Source organism: Paramormyrops kingsleyae, chromosome 1, assembly GCF_048594095.1.
Source record: "Paramormyrops kingsleyae isolate MSU_618 chromosome 1, PKINGS_0.4, whole genome shotgun sequence".
Classification (NCBI taxonomy): Eukaryota; Metazoa; Chordata; class Actinopteri; order Osteoglossiformes; family Mormyridae; genus Paramormyrops; species Paramormyrops kingsleyae.
In genome coordinates, this window is record NC_132797.1 from 10,058,221 (window position 1) to 10,080,252 (window position 22,032).

General features: G+C 43.7%; 1 protein-coding gene across 3 annotated transcripts; it reads left to right on the forward strand.

The window, feature by feature from the left end:
- The first annotated feature begins 225 nt into the window (after positions 1-225).
- On the forward strand, positions 226-11,626 carry LOC111853412 (protein FAM3C-like). 3 transcript variants are annotated; one of them, XM_072709225.1, is made up of 11 exons: positions 233-373; positions 2,741-2,854; positions 4,865-4,914; positions 6,055-6,144; positions 6,920-6,946; positions 7,239-7,362; positions 7,435-7,493; positions 7,642-7,692; positions 7,816-7,900; positions 8,545-8,671; positions 8,760-11,626. In XM_072709225.1, the coding sequence occupies exons 3-11, from the start codon at positions 4,899-4,901 to the stop codon at positions 8,847-8,849; spliced, it is 669 nt and encodes a 222-aa protein (XP_072565326.1). In that variant the 5' UTR covers positions 233-373; positions 2,741-2,854; positions 4,865-4,898; the 3' UTR covers positions 8,850-11,626. The 3 variants fall into 3 exon arrangements, with proteins under 3 accessions (XP_023686010.1, XP_072565326.1, XP_023686011.1); XM_023830242.2 differs by lacking the exon at positions 2,741-2,854 and having other exon boundaries at positions 226-373; XM_023830243.2 differs by lacking the exons at positions 233-373; positions 2,741-2,854 and adding an exon at positions 545-768.
- Positions 11,627-22,032: the final 10,406 nt, after the last annotated feature.

Here is a 22,032-nt window from a genome sequence, read left to right on the forward strand (position 1 = left end):
AATCAAAACACTGAAAATCCCAAAAGTCTTGTATTTTGTTTTGTTACTTATGGTTGAGTAACCAAGTATGGATATGGCCTTCATAGACATTAAAATTGTCATAGCTGGGATTAGGGTTATACCAAAATACCAAAAGATATGAATCTGTGTGTGTGTGTGTGTGTGTGTGTGTGTGTGCGTGCGCATTCTTGATAATCATCACAGTGACACATCCTTTAGAAAACATTCTCATAGTGAGAAAGTCTTATAGGGTTTGGCCTAAGTCTCTTTACAGTCTTAACCCACCTGCTAAACAGGTGAGTAAAACAGGAAGTAGTGACGATAATCACTGAAGGAATGGCCATTTGATTCCCTGGGACAGAAGACATCGCAGGTAACTTTACCGAAATAAAATAATAATAGTATTAATTAAAAACGCTCGTTTAAGAAAATAGCGAGTGAAAAAGCATTTTGTCGTACTTTTATGCAATATGCCTCTGTCGCTGCGTCTCCGTTTCTTCCCGGGTCCCAAATGGGCTGATCCCGCTCACCTATTCCTCTCTGTCCTAATGCATTACTTGCCAGTGTGAAAAACGCTGTAATCTTGCGTGCTGTGTCGGCATTAGGATAAAGGCACCGGCCCGTCGCGTCTTTCGCGGAGGTCGCTAAACACATTTAGTGCATGAATAGTGTCACGGTGGCAACCGTTTGCGTTTCTGACATTGCATTTTCTGCGACTTTTTGCCATCGATATCCGTGTCCGTCTGAAGCGGTGACACGTTGATGAAGGTAGGTTGGTGTCCTCCAGCTGTCGCCGGGTGTCTGGGTCTCCATCTCGTTCATTTTTTAATGTGTCATTATAATATGCCATGTACATACAGTACATACCGGCCGATTTAAGACCGGCTGTGATTTATCATGATTGCTTTAACCCAGAAGATCAGATTCAGTGTCTCCGGAAGAGTTGCGAACTTTGGTCACGGCTGTTGTGAGATTTTAAATTTGCATGTTTGTAACAATTTTACTGCCTTGTAAATAGACTGTAGGGTTTGCAAACTACGCCAACGCCTTTGATGTGGCTTATTTCAAGTTGACGTAAGATTTCTTGCATGAGAGTCAGGAAGCGTGAATGTCACGTCAGACACCTGAGAGTCATCAACACTGCGATGCACAGACCGGGACCGTGCGGTACCATTTCTGTGAGCAGATAGAAATGTTTAGCTTATCTGATCGCAATTTTACTTTTCACGATACTCTGAATGATAGTATGAATGCATATGATGGACGAGTTCACAGTTACTCTTACAGCCACAGTTACAGAAAAAGGGGTATAAATTTGTACCTTTGCTTGTCACTGGTGCTGAACCCTTTTCTCTGAGAGTGTAGGACCAGCCATTTTAATTACACTTTGTGATTTTAAGCAGATTCTGGCACTTACACTTAGCGTTAAGTAAAATTACTAATGTATCTGTTGCCTGTACTACGATTCGGGATTACTGGTTTATCGGGGTAACTTGTCGGATTTAAGGTAGTCTGGGCAAAACATAAGTGAACAAATATGAAGTCCATGTAAACTGTGGTACCTTAAATCTGACAAGTTACCCAGATAAGCCAGTAACCCTGCTTCGTAGTACAGGCCCCTGTTCAGTTATCCTGAACATCGAGTTAGATCAATAAATGGCAACTAGTAATGTTAGAATGCCGGATATGTGTCTTTCTTGAAGCCAGCACACTCTCCGCGCCATTGTCCAGCCCTACAGAGCTAGAAATGTAATGAAATTGAAAGAAATGCTCATTTAAACATATTGCAGAGGGTCATGCAATACTTCAATATCTGCTATGCCCATTCAAACGATATGATGCACATCATATAATTTTCAGTTTATGTATTTATTAATAATTGGACTACATCACATCAATTGTACTGTGTACATTTACCACCAGTGACTGTAAGTGTATGACAGCTATTGAATGCAAAGTGCATGGCTTCTCTTTGCCTGTCTCCATGAGACCCATAGACACACATGCAGGCGAGAGGCAGGTTAGGGGGCTGCAATGTGGGGTCAACCAGCATGCGGTGCCCCTGAAGCTGGGGATTAGGGAAGGTGGGACTTTTCTTCTGAGGCCATGGATAAACTGGTGACCTTCCAGTCACAGATACAGAGGCTTAGCCCACTGAGTCATTTCCGCATTCCCATTCAAATGTTAATGAAGATTCACCTGTAAAGAAAGCTAGAAAACCAAGGGTGTCGTTAAGGATTAAACCAGTTGTACCCGTACAGCTCATTATAGCAGTGCTTCATTTCTCCGGAAAAGTGATTCAATTAAAAGAAATTGTCTCATGTATACCTGCATGCCTTTAGTATATGATAGAGTAAACCAATAAAATTGTGAAAAGAGATGATTTGTTGTTTATTTTACAAAGATATGCTAAAATAGTATGGACAGATTTGTTGGTACCCCTAAGGAGAAGGTTAACCTAAATTAGTATCACAGGTGCCTTTAAACTTTTCATCAGCCATTCAGCCTGTTTAAAGGGAAAGAACATGCTGCTGTGATCTTTGGTATCGTTGCATGCATTACATTGACCAGAGAAAGCAGAGGAGAGAGCTGTCTGAGGAGCTCAGAAAGAAGATTATAGATAACCATGTTAAAGGTAAAGGCTATAAGACCATCTGCAAGCAGCTTCATGTTCCTGTGACCACAGTTGCCAATATTATTAAAATGTATAAGGTTCATGGGACTGTAACCAACCTCCCAGGATGTGGACGCAAGAGGAAATGCAACCCCAGGTTGATCAGAAGGATAGTGTGGATGGTAGAAAAAGAGCCAAGGAAACCATCCAAAACCATTCAAGCTGAGCTCCAAGGTCAAGGTATGTCATCTTCTGATCACACCATATGTCGTATTTTGAACAATAATGAGCTCCATGGAAGGAAGAGCCAGAAGGGTTCCACTATTGACAGAAAAACATAGAAAAGTGAGAAGAGTGGAATTTGCTGAAAGGCATGTTGATAAGCTCCGGAGTTTCCTTTGTACTGATGAGACAAAACTGGAGCTTTTTAGCCAGTCACATCAGCTCTATGTTTACAGAAGGAAAAATGAAGCTTTAAAAGAAAAGATCACCATACCTACTGTGAAACATGGAGGGGCTTGGATTTGTTTTGGGGCTGCTTTGCTGCATCTTGCACAGGGAACCTTGAATCTGTGCAGGGCACAATGAAGCCTCAAGACTACCAAGGCATCCTGGAGTGAAACATACTGCCCAGTGTCAGAAAGCTCAGCCTCAGTCGCAGGTAATCGGACCTCCAACAGGAAAATGACCCAAAACATTACAGATAAAAGCACTCAAGATTGGCTGAGAAAAAAACACTGGACTATTCTTAAATGGCCCATGAGCCCACATCCTATTGAACATCTATGGAAAGATCTGACAATTGCAGTGTGGAGACGCCACCCTTCAAGCCTGGGACAGCTTGAGCAGTTTGCTCAGGAAGTGGGGGCCAAACTACCTGTTGGCAAATGCAAACGTCTCATTGTGAAATACAGAGATCACTTGTTGGCAGTGATTACTGCAAAAGGTGGTGCCACAAAACACTAAATTAAGGGTACCACCTTTTTTTGTCTGTGCCATTTTCATTTGTTTAATTATATAAAATATTCAACTGAATCAATAATCAAAAGCAAAGTCTGATTTGTGTTAAATATGGAACAAGCAATAAGGGTTACCATTAAACTTTTGTCAGTTTCATGTTATTTCAGAGATAGTTGTTTTTTTGTGGAAGGGTACCAACAAATTTGTCCGTGTGTGTGTGTGTGTGTGTGTGTTTGTGTAATATATAATAAAACACACACACACACGCACACACACAGTGACAAAAAAAATTAAGCACCGGGAAGTAATTGTCTGATTTGGATATAATTTGGTACATGTGCAGACCAGTTATGGGTGTGTAAATTATTCTATTTGCAAGGAGCTGACATGTCTAGTCACCAGACACAGAAGATGCCTCGTACACGCATTAGGCAGCATTACCAGCACCTGACGGAGATTGATAGGGGTCATATTTTGGGTTTGCATGAGGCCTGGTGGTCATATCGTGTAATTGCTCGGTATGTGAGGCATGCAGATGTCTCAGTCGCCCGATGTTAGAACCAATAGACACGTGAGGGCACCTACGCACGCCGCGAAGGTTCCGGTCACCCGAGAGAGATCACACCAGGGGTGGATTATCATAATTGTGCGGCAAGCATTACAGAACCCCATGACATCTGCACCTGCCATCCGGACCCAGGTATCGGACTTTCTATAACACCCCGTGTCATCCTGCACTGTGTCTCGACAACTGGCATCAGCCGGACTATGGGTTCACCATCCCATGCGTAGGCAGCCGTTAACACCAGCGCAGAGACGGCCGTGTTTGGAGTGGAGCCGTAACCAGGAGGCATGGACTGGTGACGAGTGGCATTGTACCATGTTCAGAGATGAATCTCGGTTCTGCGTTACCACGGATGATCGTCATGTGCGTGTACGGCGGCACCGAGGGGAGAGGACAAATCCTGCCAATGTCGTGGAGAGACACCGGCATCACAAGAGTTACTTGTCTAATATTGTTGATTATCAATAATATCGTCATATTGCACAGGCCTAGTGCTGACCTCCAGCTCTGTTACCAATGTTACGCGGCTTATGATTGGTTAGTTTGGCACATGAGGGTGTAGCCCTGACCCCCAACTCTTTTAGCAATGCCACGCTACTTTTGATTGGTTAATACAGCAATTGAGGGCGGACTGCCCTGGTTTTCTTACTAATGTCACGTGGCTTACAATTGGTTACTTTGGCATATAAGGGTGTGGTGCTGACCCCCAACCTCCTCTGATGCAGGTCTGTCTGGGGCAGTCCGATTATCCAGTCCAAAATGGTCAAAGTGAAGGGTAAGTCTCTGTGTCCATATATATACTCAGCAAAAAAAGAAACGTCCCTTTTTCAGGACTGTGTATTTCAACAATAATGTTGTAAAAATCCAAATAATTTTACAGATCTTCATTGTAAAGGGTTTAAACAATGTTTTCCATGCATGTTCAATTAACCATAATCAATTAATTAACATGCACCTGTGGAATGGTCGTTAAGACCTTAACAGCTTACAGAAAGTAGGCATTTAAGGTCACAGTTCTAAAAACACAGGACACTAAACAGACTTGTCTACCGACTGTGAAAAACACCCAAAGAAAGATGCCCAGGGTCCCTGCTCATCTGCGTGAACGTGCATTAGGCATGTTGCAGGGAGGCATGAGGACTGCTGATGTGGCTAGGGCAATAAATTGCCATGTCCGCACTGTGAGACGCCTAAGACAGTGCTACAGGGAGACAGGAAGGACAGCTGATCATCCTCGCAGTGGAAGACCACGTGTAACAACACCTGCACAGGATCGGTACATCCGAATATCACACCTGCGTGACAGGTACAGGATGGCCACAACAACTGCCCGAGTCACACCAGGAACACACAATCCCTCCATCAGTGCTCAGACTGTCCGCAATAGGCTGAGAGAGGCTGGACTGAGGGCTTGTGTGTTCCTGGTGTGACTCGGGCAGTTGTTGTGGCCATCCTGTACCTGTCACGTAGGTGTGATATTCGGATGTGCATGTTAATTAATTGATTATGGTTAATTGAACATGCATGGAAAACATTGTTTAGACCCTTTACAATGAAGATCTGTAAAGTTATTTGGATTTTTACAACATTATTGTTGAAATACACAGTCCTGAAAAAGGGACGTTTCTTTTTTTGCTGAGTATATATATCAATGTGTCTTTGGGTGACTGAAACCTGAACTGATTTACTCACATTTCACACTTTATGCAGTTCGATCAGGTGTGATTCTCATCATTGATATCAAATATTTGACCTAGCACATCCTATGAAAGTACTAATTACATTTCTATCACTTATGAAATGTCATTATTTTAACTTTCAATCCAGTTTTGTTGTCAAGTTTATGAATGCTTTAGGGCTAAAACACTGTACTGTAATTATAACTTGATAATTGCTGTGTGTTTATCTGCTCTAGCGATCCTCAAACTGGGACTCCTGATATCCCTGCTATTAGTTGCTCTGTTCACCTTCCAAAGGCTTACCTTTACAGATTTAAACTTGTTTGGTAAGTTCAAAGCTTAACGCTAACACCGACCCTTTCTTGGTAAGCCCAAAGCCTACCAAGCGTAACATCTTTGCCATTTACCTTCAGCTATATGTAGGTGACATTCACCTGTGATGACAAACACACCTTTTTCCCTGAAAAATATTTGTTGTCACTAGGAGTGGTGAGCTGTGATCAGGTGTGAATTTTTTCTTGCTTAGGTCAGCCACCAGAGGGCAGTATGTGCCTCCCTTTTGTACATCAGCTTTTTGAAGCATTGTGCGTCTTACACAATGAATCTCTGTTTTCAGCGGTGCCGCTCCCAAGTGTTGGCACTGACTGCCTGAAAATTAGTTTACACGAAAATGGCTACAAACAAAAGATGACAGAACTGCAGTTAAGTCACTGAATTAACTGGGGCATTGTGCCCCAACCAGAAATAACCAGAACATGCAAACGAATGAACTTGAAGGATCTGAAGCTGAGCAGAGCTGAGGGTGAAGTGCTTCCAGATGAAGATGTGGCTTTAACTGATGGGTGGGGGAAATGTCTGCGTGAAGCCATTCCTGGTGACAGGCTGTTGATCGCCAAATCCCCAGGGTCACATACACAAAATAGCAAATCTAGATTAAAGAAATGAAAAAGGGAATCTGTGTGTTTTCAGGATATAGTGTACTGCTTGTGTGTCATTAGCTTATGCCATCAACTTGTGGCTTTACACACCCAACTTATGAGGTGCATTTATGCATTGTTGCTAATTCAAGTCTGAAAATTTGCTCTCTCTCTACCCCTATAGTCAGGTCTATGTCATCACAGCAACCTAGTAAGTAAGCTCTTTTTCAGTGCTGGAAAATATTTCCTATAAATAAGCTTTAAGGTTAGTAGTTTGTCAGTTAACAAAAAAAAGTTCAGGCTTCAGATTTAAAAAAAAAAAGACGTCTGCAAATTCTCACAGATATTAAAACCTGTTTAACTGGATGTGATCATTTAAAATCTGACAGTTGTTGCATTTTTTTCCATTTTTATAAACAATCCATTCTGTCTCATGTACTGTAGATGTGAAGGGACACTGCTGATGATTGTGTGTATCCGTGTGTGAACTTTGTTCCCATCAGCTGCAAAACCCATCAATTTGAAATGTGGCCTGTCCAGGCCTTGTCCTGCAAAACACTTTGCCTTTAAGATGAACAGTGGAGCTGCCAGTATAGTGGGGCCTAAAATCTGTGTGGAGGACAACATGTAAGGCCCGCCCCTTCCTGTTCCTGCTACTTGCACTTCCTGTCTGGGCGTCTCACTCTATATGTCTTTCAGCCTCATGAGTGGCGTGAAGAACAATGTGGGACGAGGACTGAACATTGCCTTAGTGAACGGTAACCTAATATCTCAGCCTAATAATATTATTAATGCTCATGCTCACATATTGGCCTGTATTATCTTAATTAAATTAAAGCACCCCAAGCAGATTTTAATGCATGTACATAGGTGTGATGCCTCCATAATGTGGGTATGTGTTCACAGGAAGTACTGGAATACTCATCAAGACGGCTTACTTCGATATGTGGGCGGGAGGTGAGTTTATTCGCAAGTTTATCACATAACTTTATAGGTGTAGCTGTCAGACACTGAATTTGATAGCCTGACTAGTTACATGAATGAAATGTAGACTTGTGATTGGAAATCTACCATTTGTAGACATCAAGCTCCTAATAAAGTTCCTGAAGAGCATTGAACAAGGGACACTAGTCATGATGGCTACGTTTGATGACTCTTCTACAAAGTAAGTGTGTCGTTCAGTGCGTGGACATTTTGTTTAATGAGCCGCACCCTGTGTGTTTGACGGTCTGGTCACATGGCTGTGGACTCGGGATCACTAGTGAGGGGTGGAACATTTCCGGAAACTATCCATTAGAAGTTAACTTGGGGAATTTTGGAAATATTGAACTCCAAGGATCTCCACGCAAGCTGTCAGACATGGCAAAGAAAGCAAACTGTATGAATAATACAACATAGAATATGACTTAAGCAGTGTGTTTTGATGCAGATGCTTATTTTGAGGTATTTTTATGCACAGATAATTACTCACAAGCACTTGGTTACACAATAATATCACTATTACTGCTGTCAAGGTGTTTTTTTCAACTACATTTAAGTTCCCTGTTACAGGCTAATCTGCAATTTGGCAAATTTCCAGTTTATTATCTTGAATTCCCATACATTCCTGTTAATTCCCACGAAAAGTTTCCAACTTTGAGAATTCCCAGAATTTTGCAACCCTGCTAGTGATTGATTTTACAGTGACAGAAAAAGGTGACCAGGGAACAGTGCAGCATGGTGCTGAAGTGAAGGTTCAGCAGCTGGTCAGATGTCCCATGCAATGTCTTTATTATCCAACTGATGCTTGATGAATCACCTGCTTCACAGACTCAATGAGGAAGCAAGGAAGCTGATCGGTGATTTGGGGAGCTCGAGTATTAGTGCTGTAAAATTCAGGGATAACTGGATCTTTGTGGGAGGTAAAGGGATCAAAAGGAAGAGTCCCTTTGAGCAGGTATGTAGCCCTACAGCTGATCTTAACAAAGGAGGCCACCTTTAAGCTACTGCTAATTGATAGATGCTGCTCTGTCCCATGTTTCCAGCACATAAAGAACAAGGCAGATACCAACAAATATGAGGGCTGGCCTGAAGTTCTGGAGATGGAGGGCTGCATCCCAATGAAACAAAGCTAGCTTACCTAGCCACCTTGTCCTGGGACGTGGAGGTGTTCATCCTGACCTGGATTGCTGGGGTGTGTGCAAGTGTCTTAGGTCTCCTATAACCAGCAATGGCCTCAGTTCTTGGGATAACCACCTTAGTACTGGGAGTAACAGCCTCAGCACATAGGGTGAGGGACTGTAGTGTGGCACAGCTCATCTGCAATCAGAACTTGCACGTACAGCAGCTGTTTAGATCTAGGGTAGGGTTCACCAAGAGCCAGGATCTCAGGTCCAGGAATGTCAGGGGTGTGGTTTGCTCAATTGGATACTGCTGTCAGTCTGAGTGGGTAATGCTGACGGCGGGGAAAAAAACACAAAATTAACAGCTGCTCTTTAAGACCCCAGTGACAGAGATTCAAATCGTTTAATATTGTGTATTGTACAGATCAATGCATATGACAAATGTTTCATAGTCCTTTTTTTTGTAGAAAAAAAAGGCTTGCATAAAACTCTTTTCAATCTAAAAATGACATTGCTGTAGCTAGTTTGTGGTTTGATAGGTGTCACTGTTGCCTCACAACTCCAGGGTTATGAGTTTGAATCCTGACTCTGCTCTCTGTGTGATTTTTGCATGTTCTTCTCATGTTGGAATAGAATATCTTAATTGTCATTGTACATGTAAAACAAACCCTGTGCTTGTTATAAACAATGAAATAAAAATAAGAAAATAAAATGGATAAATGAAAAAATATACCCATCTAGTTGTATAGTATGAAGCTAAGTGTTGAATCAATCTGCAGTAGTGCAGTCACATCTACTGTAGCAGCATTAAAGAGTGTATTTTTTATTAGAAATGATCATGTGGATAAGAATTGGCAGCAGTCTGTATGGGGGAGGGGGGGGCAGGTGACTGCAGCTCATAGGGGTGTGGTGGGGTTACTTGAGTTTGCTGCTTCATGTTTGGTTAAGATGATCAGTGACTTTGGGGTAAAAGCTACTCCTCAGTGTGGATGTGTGGGGCTAAATTGTCCTGTAGCGCCATCCAAAGGGCAGGGTGGTGAACCAGTGGCAGCAGGGGTGTGTTGGGTCACTGGCGATAATGGCTGCTTTCCTGAGGCATCGAGTGTTGTAAGTGTCCTCCAGAGTAAGCAGCTGGGTCCTGAGAACCCTCTGCAGTGCCGGGATAACCCTCTGCAGTGCCGGGATAACCCTCTGCAGTGCCGGGATAACCCTCTGCAGTGCCGGGATAACCCTCTGCAGTGCCGGGATAACCCTCTGCAGTGCTGGGATAACCCTCTGCAGTGCCGGGTGTAGGATCACACATACACATATCACAGGGCTTAAATTCCAGGTGGCCTGAGACAAGGCCGAGCCTGGTACGAGAGATAGACATTGGCCTAGGCACCAAAGGGGGGTTAGTAACCCCACACACACACACACACACAGATAACAAGGGAGGCCAGCACTCCAAGTTTTTTGCCCAAAGATTTAGGGACCTACAGACAGCAGAGTGGACCTCACAGACAGGGGTCCCTCGACTTGGCACACAACCCCCTCCTCAGACATCCTGCCTTACATACCACTCACCCAACAGACCAACACCCTAAAGGAAGTTTCTTTTACGTTTGGCTTTTGTATATCCTGTATATTGATTTACTCACGACTACTAGTCTCAATATACAGATAGGTTATGTTTGTATGTGTCCTTAGACAATCTTAGTGTTTTGTGTGCCACCCTTATAACCATGTTCACGGAGTATCACCTATTTTACCCCTTTACACTTGAACACTTATATAAAGTTGAATAAATAAATAGGTATTAGCTACCATTGTATACTGTACATGTTCTCATGGTTATACCAGAAGAATCTGGAAAATTAGTGTAACCAGTGTGTCCTAACTTTCAGAGAGTCTTTTTCCATTGTTTAACAACCCCCCCCCTTTTCTTCCTCCATATTCCTTTGGGGTCCTTATCTGATCTTGGTACCTTAGCAGGCTTCCTTTGTTCTACCGTGCTATATTAAAAAGAACTGAATTAAGGTGTACATTATCCATTCAGTGATTACCAAGAAAGTGGATGTATCAAAAGTTATAACAGCTTAATGAAAATCATCAGTAAAGGGAGAATCAGTCTGGTCATAAATCCCAAAAGGACTGATACAGACCCCCTTCCGAAAGCCCGGCAAATGGATGGCCAGCCATTGGGTCAGGAGTCGAATTCCTGGTCATCCCTATTCATGAACTTTAGACCATAAAACCCTGGCACCTCAGAACAAAGGGGCGCAAGAAAGACCATCAGCCGAAGGAGCAGAAAAAGATCATCAAGGAGCAGAGAAGCCCACAAGAAGCCCTCAAGTGAAGGCCCAGCTGAACAGAGAACTGCAACCAAGACAAAGCTTCACCAGGAGAGAGAATCCAAGGGGCTCCACTCCACTGCTCCAAACGCCGCGCCTTCCTGAGTGCCATCATCCCATCAGCTCATCAGCTCTGCAACCAACTGCCAAGACCACCCCCTCCCTGCTCTGCAACCAAGTAAACCAGCTTCCTTTCATTCTAACAACCTAAGCTGTGCTGTTAACCCTGCTATAAGACTTTAGGGTCGTGTTTCCACAAACTGGGCTTGCTTTGCAGAACAGTATTTCCTTTTTAAAGTTACTCACTTAAATCCGGTCATTGCATTTCCATAATTACATTGTTTGTTTCTATTCCGTTATTTCGTGTTTGTTGTTTGTCTTAAGTGTAATGTCTGTAATGTCTGTCTTATGTTAGTTGTAGTGTTAGTTAGGAATAAATGCATGTCTTTTACACAACTTCAGCCTCCGTTCATTGAGTGCTCACAATAGTTCCTGCCTCTGTGCGATCTTGCTACACGCTCTGAAACCTCAAACTCGCCTGAAATATCGCGAGACTTTCTCTCATCGGCCGTGAGGGGAGCTTCGCTACCGATCATTTACACTACCTGGTGATGCAGCTCGGTGGACGAGCCTTCTAACCCAGGTTACTAAGTGATACTGGTAATTAGTGAATCCCATTTAAGTCTCACATTAACAGACTCACGGGGATACCGCAATTGAGTTTGGAGGAGCTGACCATTCGGCATAACAATTGTTTAATAATTAGCAGTAAATTATAATTAATTAAACTTTAATTAATTTCAAACATATTGGTGGGTTAGGGTTAGGGTTAGGGTTAGGGTTAGGGTTAGGGTTAGGGCTGAGCTATTACCTGAGCTAATAATTCCTACACGGGATAACCCTCTGTATGCTGGGATAACCCTCTGTATGCTGGGATAACCCTCAGTATGCTGGGATAACCCTCAGTATGCTGGGATAACCCTCTGTATGCTGGGATAACCCTCAGTATGCTGGGATAACCCTCTGTATGATGGGATAACCCTCAGTATGCTGGGATAACCCTCAGTATGCTGGGATAACCCTCTGTATGCTGGGATAACCCTCAGTGTGCTGGGATAACCCTCAGTGTGCTGGGATAACCCTCAGTATGCTGGGATAACCCTCAGTATGCTGGGATAACCCTCAGTATGCTGGGATAACCCTCAGTATGCTGGGATAACCCTCAGTATGCTGGGATAACCCTCAGTATGCTGGGATAACCCTCTGTATGCTGGGATAACCCTCAGTATGCTGGGATAACCCTCAGTATGCTGGGATAACCCTCAGTATGCTGGGATAACCCTCTGTATGCTGGGATAACCCTCTGTATGCTGGGATAACCCTCAGTATGCTGGGATAACCCTCAGTATGCTGGGATAACCCTCTGTATGCTGGGATAACCCTCTGTATGCTGGGATAACCCTCAGTATGCTGGGATAACCCTCTGTATGCTGGGATAACCCTCAGTATGCTGGGATAACCCTCAGTATGCTGGGATAACCCTCAGTATGCTGGGATAACCCTCTGTATGCTGGGATAACCCTCAGTATGCTGGGATAACCCTCAGTATGCTGGGATAACCCTCAGTATGCTGGGATAACCCTCTGTATGCTGGGATAACCATCAGTATGCTGGGATAACCCTCAGTATGCTGGGATAACCCTCAGTATGCTGGGATAACCCTCTGAATGCTGGGATAACCCTCTGTATGCTGGGATAACCCTCTGTATGCTGGGATAACCCTCAGTATGCTGGGATAATCCTCTGTATGCTGGGATAACCCTCTGTATGCTGGGATAACCCTCTGTATGCTGGGATAACCCTCAGTATGCTGGGATAACCCTCAGTATGCTGGGATAACCCTCTGTATGCTGGGATAACCCTCAGTATGCTGGGATAACCCTCTGTATGCTGGGATAACCCTCAGTATGCTGGGATAACCCTCAGTATGCTGGGATAACCCTCTGTATGCTGGGATAACCCTCAGTATGCTGGGATAACCCTCAGTATGCTGGGATAACCCTCTGAATGCTGGGATAACCCTCTGTATGCTGGGATAACCCTCTGTATGCTGGGATAACCCTCTGTATGCTGGGATAACCCTCAGTATGCTGGGATAACCCTCTGTATGCTGGGATAACCCTCTGTATGCTGGGATAACCCTCTGTATGCTGGGATAACCCTCAGTATGCTGGGATAACCCTCTGTATGCTGGGATAACCCTCAGTATGCTGGGATAACCCTCAGTATGCTGGGATAACCCTCTGTATGCTGGGATAACCCTCTGTATGCTGGGATAACCCTCTGTATGCTGGGATAACCCTCAGTATGCTGGGATAACCCTCAGTATGCTGGGATAACCCTCAGTATGCTGGGATAACCCTCTGTATGCTGGGATAACCCTCAGTATGCTGGGATAACCCTCAGTATGCTGGGATAACCCTCAGTATGCTGGGATAACCCTCTGTATGCTGGGATAACCCTCAGTATGCTGGGATAACCCTCTGTATGCTGGGATAACCCTCAGTATGCTGGGATAACCCTCTGTATGCTGGGATAACCCTCAGTATGCTGGGATAACCCTCTGTATGCTGGAATAACCCTCAGTATGCTGGGATAACCCTCTGTATGCTGGGATAACCCTCAGTATGCTGGGATAACCCTCAGTATGCTGGGATAACCCTCTGAATGCTGGGATAACCCTCTGTATGCTGGGATAACCCTCTGTATGCTTGGATAACCCTCAGTATGCTGGGATAACCCTCTGTATGCTGGGATAACCCTCTGTATGCTGGGATAACCCTCTGTATGCTGGGATAACCCTCTGTATGCTGGGATAACCCTCAGTATGCTGGGATAACCCTCAGTATGCTGGGATAACCCTCTGTATGCTGGGATAACCCTCAGTATGCTGGGATAACCCTCAGTATGCTGGGATAACCCTCTGTATGCTGGGATAACCCTCTGTATGCTGGGATAACCCTCAGTATGCTGGGATAACCCTCAGTATGCTGGGATAACCCTCAGTATGCTGGGATAACCCTCAGTATGCTGGGATAACCCTCTGTATGCTGGGATAACCCTCTGTATGCTGGGATAACCCTCAGTATGCTGGGATAACCCTCAGTATGCTGGGATAACCCTCAGTATGCTGGGATAACCCTCTGTATGCTGGGATAACCCTCAGTATGCTGGGATAACCCTCTGTATGCTGGGATAACCCTCTGTATGCTGGGATAACCCTCAGTATGCTGGGATAACCCTCTGTATGCTGGGATAACCCTCAGTATGCTGGGATAACCCTCTGTATGCTGGGATAACCCTCTGTATGCTGGGATAACCCTCAGTATGCTGGGATAACCCTCTGTATGCTGGGATAACCCTCAGTATGCTGGGATAACCCTCAGTATGCTGGGATAACCCTCTGTATGCTGGGATAACCCTCTGTATGCTGGGATAACCCTCAGTATGCTGGGATAACCCTCAGTATGCTGGGATAACCCTCTGTATGCTGGGATAACCCTCTGTATGCTGGGATAACCCTCAGTATGCTGGGATAACCCTCAGTATGCTGGGATAACCCTCTGTATGCTGGGATAACCCTCAGTATGCTGGGATAACCCTCAGTATGCTGGGATAACCCTCAGTATGCTGGGATAACCCTCTGTATGCTGGGATAACCCTCAGTATGCTGGGATAACCCTCTGTATGCTGGGATAACCCTCAGTATGCTGGGATAACCCTCTGTATGCTGGGATAACCCTCAGTATGCTGGGATAACCCTCTGTATGCTGGGATAACCCTCTGTATGCTGGGATAACCCTCAGTATGCTGGGATAACCCTCTGTATGCTGTCAATGCTGCAACAGTGCAGTGAGTTTCCTTCCACAGTCAAAAGAAAATCAATATACTGTGGAACACTGGCTTAATAATGTAAAAATATTACAAATGTATTGGTTCTAGAACAAAAATCATTACTTTATTCATGTGTTTAGAACATATATATATATATATATATATATATATATATATATATATTTAGGCCTATATACATATACAGTGGTACCTTGGTTCTCGAACTTAATCCGCTACGGACTCCGGATCGAATCCTAAAAAGTTCGAGTTCTGATCGAATTTTTCCCATAAGAAATAATGGAAAACCAATTAATTGGTTCCCGACCCCCCAAAATTACACCTAAATATGTTTTTTTGTATTTTAGCATTTAAACACAAAATGAACAGGATAAAACAAGAAGAGCATTTTTTTCTTAATGGCTTCCAAAACGATAAAGATCTTATCCCAACATTACCCCTCTCCTGCCCCAATAGTCTGATCCTTCCGTGTGCCACGCCCCCTCGTTAACCTCGTGTGGGATCCCCATGTGATCAGCTGTTTCTGCTTGTTGTCATTAGTGCTCTGTATTAAGTCCGCGTTTCAGTTTGTTTCTCCAGTTCAGTCATTGGGTGCGTTCCACTCGCTTACAGCGCTGGCTTAAAGCTCCAAGAGTGTCCAGCTGCAGACGCCTGTAGAGCGGAGCTCCACCGGAAATTCGCTAACAGAGTGGTAGTTTCCGGTAGAGGTCACATGTTTCCTGTGGAGCTCCACTTTACGTCCGTAAAGATCATGAGATCCACTTTCCGCCCCTTAAAATCAAGTGTTTCCTGTGGAGGTGACGTATTTCCGGTGGAGCTCCACTCTACAGGCGTCTGCAGCTGGACCCTTCTCTAAAGCAACGCATTCTGATCCTGACGCAATGCATTATGGTTAGATGCATTGCAACCTCTCACCCGGCTGCACAAACTGGAACCGCCTCCATGACGACACACCTTTGCCCTTATTGGCTGAAGAGTTTAGTTACATGCATGACGTTTGTATCCCAGGCAGTTCCGATGCGTAATCTGCTATTTCTCCCGAATATCACGTAAAGCAGTGATTACTGGTTTTCAATTAATTTACCTGGTAAAATAAAGTTTAAATAAATGACATAAATGCTCTAATAGTAAGTTAGTGGTTTATTTATTGTTAGTTACTGTAATCTTGTGCTGCTTTATTTGGTTAATCATCCAGTCTGTGAAGAAGGCATTCAAGTAAGAATTGCATTGTAGTGTGACTCATTTCCTGGCGCATACAATTTATATTAGGTCAGCGTTCACGGTTCGACTTCTGATATTCAGATCGAGTTCTAGGTCAAACTGGTTTGTTCAACTTTCAAGAAATTCGAGTTCTAGTAAGTTCTAGAACCGAGGTACCATTGTATATATAATAGATGTAAAAGTTGTTCTGGGTTAAAATGTTCATTGACAAGCAGTTTAGTTGTGAGCTTTTTTTATTAGTAACAATTTCATAAAACACCAAACATTTATGTTTAGCGTCCGTTTGGGAGCAAATGACTACAGTCGGCAAGAATAGAAAAAAGTACGACATTTTGAAAAGAAAATGTCTGTGTGGAAGATATGTGCAGATATGTTATTGCTTGTCAATGGGAACCAATACATTTGCAACATTTTTGCAGAATTAAGCAAATGTCCCAAGACTTTCTTTGAGCACTATATATACAGAATAAGTAGGTTTATGAATGGATGGTTTAAAGTGTTAAACCATTTACAAAGTATAAATGAATGGGAATGTGTAGAGTATGTACAAACTGAAGTGGCACAGTGCTCCTGCACGGTAGTAAAACCTCATTCAATAGCTAAAACCCGTCACTTTGTCTGCAACTCAGGATAAACTTTTATCTGTGTAAGAAATGTTTGTGGTGAGAAGCCCCTGTGTTCTGATGTTCAGCATAAACACTACACTCTGCATTTTCCAAACCGGCCGGTTATGTTTATAGCATCCTATCATACAGTGTCCGATGTCAAGTTCAAAAAAACAAGTTTCCAATACTACTACAAGGGTTGTGATGTACTTTTCAGGCAAACTTTTGTTGCACAATCCAGTGAACTGTGTTTTTTAAATACTTACAGATTGATTTTTATTTGTTTTATTTTTATATCATGAAGGAAATCTTAAGAGTCTTTCATAAAACTAATGCTTGATGGTTGGTCATGATGATCTTCCTGGTCATGACCTCTTGTGGCATTTTATATATTTTTTTTTGGGGGGGGGGGGCGTTGAGTTTATTCTCCACAGAACAGGCCTGTGTCACGCCCCGCTCCGTCCGCTCCTAGTGTGTGCCACGCCCCCTCATTATCCACGTGTGTTTCCCCGATCGTGCCCAGCTGTTTCCTGTTTCTTTTGCCTTGTCCTCTGTATATGAGTCCGCGTCTCCCCATGTATGCCAGATCCGTCATTGTATTGTTACGTGTTGTCCGTCAGCGTCTGAATAAACCCCGTTTCCCTGACATTTTGGCTGCACGTCGCCTGCTTCCCGGCTCGCCGTCTCCGATCGTGACAGCCTGTGACTTAGTGTAGAGTAGCGCTCGTAGTGGATCCCATAACCCCATGGCCTCATTATGGTTCTTTTCTTAATGTTTCCTCCTTCCTTCTACACATTTTAATTAATTTTCTTTTCTTACAATATGCTAATGACATCTGTCGTCTAGGCATCTACCCTAGAAATATGGCAGAAATGAGAAAGATTGTCTAAGGATAAACAGGAAATATAATGTCTGGCCTGAATTAATGTGCTGGTTTCACTTCTTTCTTCCAAATACAGTTCAGAGAGAGGCATTTGGTGTCTTTGTCTTGTTTCCTCTTTGTCACATTTTCCTTCGTTGTCACAAAGCATGAATACATAGCTCTTTGGTTTTCGGAGGGGGCCAGTTCTCAAGGGTCAGATTTCACCAGGAATGTAGGGATGAGTATAACCGAAGTAATGTTATCTTTTTATTGGCTGAGGGGATCGAGGATGGATGGAGGGAAATGAGATGTTATGTAGGCAGGGTGCAGCCTGCAAAGATAGAGGGGGAAGCTCACACTGGCAGAGGCTGCTGCTCAACAGAGCAAGAGGAGCTGTACCACCAGTAGAAGTGAAACAAAACTGCTCTTCATATGGGTGCCAGAGTAGCATGACGAAACTGCAGAACAACTAAAATAATCATTCCCAGAGGTCACACGTGTGCCACAGCCTGGAAGCTGTGAGGCATGCAAAACACCTGACAGATACAAATCGTAGGTATATAAATAAAGAGCAGCGAGTCCTTTGGAAAAATGGCTTTGCGGTACCAACAGTCAGCAAGGAATGTACATTGATTCACAATGATGAAATTTGCTGAGGAGGGGGACTGTCCACCCATGGGTCTCCTTTATGTATTTCAACACTAGAAACATAAAAAAAGCTGCAGTCAAAATGGTACATCAGGGAAAGCCACACCTACTTCAGAGATAATGTGCGGCCTGGGACAGCCATCATGAAATGTAATAACTTACACAAAGTTGAGGCTCACTAACAGATGAGGAATGTAAGTTGTACAAAGTGCTTTTCACTCCCAGCTGGGAGGAGGTTGTTTTGGAGAATGAGACCCTGCTGTGTGTGGACCTAATAACCAGGAATCGGGTAAAAGTCCATGGTTTCAAACATGAGAAGCACTTCATATTCTCCAGAAGAGGTAAACACAGTTTAAGCTGCTAGGTTTTTCACAACTGCTGCCTCATAGCTGCATTTCTGCATCGTGCCGCAATGACCGTGTTCTAAATTTGCCTGTATTTGACGAACGAAAGAAAGACCTTGTAGATGCGAGGATCAAATGCCTGGTATTGAGTTTCATCCTTGTTATGGCAGGGCATGGTGCAAATGAGAAAAAAAGTGTTCTACTGAGTGGTTCTGAGACAAAAGGGTTTATTGAACAAACTGAACACTGAACTGGGGAAAAAACACAAAATAAAGGGACCACAAGCAGTCAAAAATACAGGAATAAACAACAATGGACTACAAGAAACCATAAATTGTCACAACTGGGAACCAGGTAGCACAATGAACAGGGCTAGAAACTAGCAGACCAGCAAGCATCAACATAGGACAATGACTGACTCAGGAACAGAAACACTTAAATCTACAACTAACGAGCCACGAGGCAAGATAGGTGGGAATCATAACTCAATTAACCGATCACAAAAGGCATGGGATAACAAGCAACAGGTGGAATACTTGCAATTAACAAGCGGAGGGAACTAAAAAACATTAACCAGCTCTGGGGCAACTACACAAGGAAAGACTAGAAATAAATACAAGGAAAATGTAAACCAACAACACAGGGTAGGGTAGACTATAGACAGGGATACAAATCAAAGACGGAGCAAAACTACACCAAAAGATTAGGATAATATAAACCCAACAAAAATAAACAAATCTGAGACTGGCCTCAGGCTAGCTTCAAACCCACAACCACAAAAGATGGCCGACTGCTTAGCCATGTGGTGGCCCAGGGAGCAGGCAAATACCCTATGGACTGAGGGGCAACAAGACAGAGGAGGGAACAGGATGACCAGCAACACCTGCTGGCCAAATGGGGAAAAAAACACATGGGACAGTGCTAGATGGGCACCGATCTTGACACATCCTAAAGTTTGGCAATCTGTATGAAACTGGATTATAGCTGGTTAACATCCCTTCAGTCTCAGGATTATGGAACAGGAAATGAGATGTCACCGAAGCACTGGGTGTCCTTTATAAAGGCTCCAGGCCACACAGTGTAGCGATGGTGACTGACTCCACGTTTGCTGAGCAGAAGCCCTTTGGAAATCCACACCTGACCAACACCTTTGTTCATTCAGTCAAACGAACCAGACAGACGTGACAAACCAAACTCAAAGGCACACAAACAAGCGGGTCAAAGGCCAGTGCAACTTTTCTCCTAGATTTGGAGACCCCCGAGGCCAGAGGGAGGGTTTCGACATTCACAAAATACAGATAAACATGGTGTGGGGAGTAACGTACACTGAAACGACAGCACCTAGGAGCACAGATACTGCGCGGGCTTCACTGCATGTGCCAAAAGTCAGTGGGATGGAAACAACAAGCTTTAATATACACTGTGTGCTTTGGCGGTCACTGCCAAAGCAAACCTAACTCTGGCAGTTTTCACAAGGCAGCCTGTTTACCTTCAGATGTAGAAAGTAAAACTAGAGGATTTATACATATTTGAGATCAGACCAGTCTGGTGACATTCCGCAGACCAGGCAGCTATTCATAAAAGAGATGCTTCTGCACAAAAGATGATGGTACTTGAAATTTGATTATCTGAACAATGTGAGTTATGGAAATGCCACCATCAATAATGCATGGAGCCATAGTGCTTGGGGATTCCTTAGTGGAGTCAGCTACCAAGGCTGACAGAGAATGCTGAAACGTGTCGACCCGGAACCTTTGGGAACAGTGACTTGGCCTGCTGGGTCACTCACCACCCCTTTAGTGATGATGGCTCTCATTCTTTCTTTTGTTCCACCCTGAAGAAGTGGAACCTGATGAGATAATTATGGTTGTGAACAGCATTGCACATCATCATCTATATTCACAACTCCCTCCACCTCCAGGCCAAAATACCTGATTCAGTGACTCCTTTGCAAGTGTGCCAAGGACTCTGAAGGCCGGCTCTCCTCGTGGTGGATAGCAGTTCTCCACGTTGCTGGCGTTCTTCAGTAACACTTTTTATGAATGCCATGTACATAAGAATCTATTAACACATTCATAACACATTATATTGCATTTATAAAGCATTATAAATATGGGTAAAAATATTTATATAAAGGCATAACACATTATAGCCGTGTTTATTATGCATTATGAATGCTTTATGAAGCTCTCATCTATAATGCTCTATAGATACGTTCATAATGCAGTACAAAGCATCCTTCATGCTTATACCAACTATTATAATGCATTATGAAGGTATCTATAGTGTATTATAGCTGAGAGCATCATTGGAGCTTATGAAGTATTATAATCAACACTATAATGCTTTATAACTATAAATAGGAGATGCTGTAATGCTTTATTAATTCTTATACCTACCATTATAATGCATTATAAAGACATCTATGATGCATTATTAATGACAGCTTCAAGTAAAGTGTTACCCTTTCCTCTCCCCCTTCTGCTTTGGCCCTGTTATGACACCCTCCCATCCCCTTAAGGGCCCAAGAAGATTCCGCTGGTGGGGCCCCATTCACTTTCTCTATCACAACACACCCTCTTACCAGAAAATGCCTTTAAATGGTTGCCATGGGGGAGATCTGCATCTGATGTAATATTTGTATTCAGATATTTTCGGTCCCTTTTGCCCTTTCATCTTCTTTCATTTCCAAAGTTAAATCTTGCTTTACTGCTCAGCAGGATGAGATTCTGCAGCTACCATTACAGCCACACACACATCAGCAAGCAGACAATAGCGAAGACCCAAGGAGGCAGCCAGCATTAGCCGTGCACATATTGATTTTCCAATCAGCCATGTGTCAGGGTCAACGCCTGTCCACCCCTGCCCTCCGTGTCTCTACCCCGTTTGCCCAGCAGGTGTCGATAGCCATCCCGCCTATTCACTCCCTGTCTTTCCCTTGTGTGTTTGCCCTGCTCCCTGGACTGCCACATGGCTCAGTGGGTTGAGTGTGTGGCTTAGAGGCTGCATTCCCTCTGTCCGTCAGGGTCTGTACTGTCCAACCCTGCCCTTCATGTCGCCTCTCAGTTTCCTAGTTACCCTGTTAGTCTCCCTGTTAGTTGCATGATTAAGTTTATTAGATCCACCTGCTTCTCTGTGCCTCATGATTGTTGATTGTTCTGCCTGATTGCTCATTGACCTGTGCCCTCTCTTATAGGTTGTTTCGTGTTTTGCTCCTGCCTCTTCGATACCCAGTTTAATTTGTGTATTTAAGTTCCTGCCTGTACTCA

Bases quoted from the DNA above. Each gene is read 5' to 3' on its own strand.
- LOC111853412 (XM_023830242.2), top strand. The intron at 6,145-6,919 runs GTAAGTTCAAAG...CTACCCCTATAG, and splicing joins TACAGATTTAAACTTGTTTG to TCAGGTCTATGTCATCACAG. The intron at 7,363-7,434 runs GTAAGGCCCGCC...TATGTCTTTCAG, and splicing joins ATCTGTGTGGAGGACAACAT to CCTCATGAGTGGCGTGAAGA.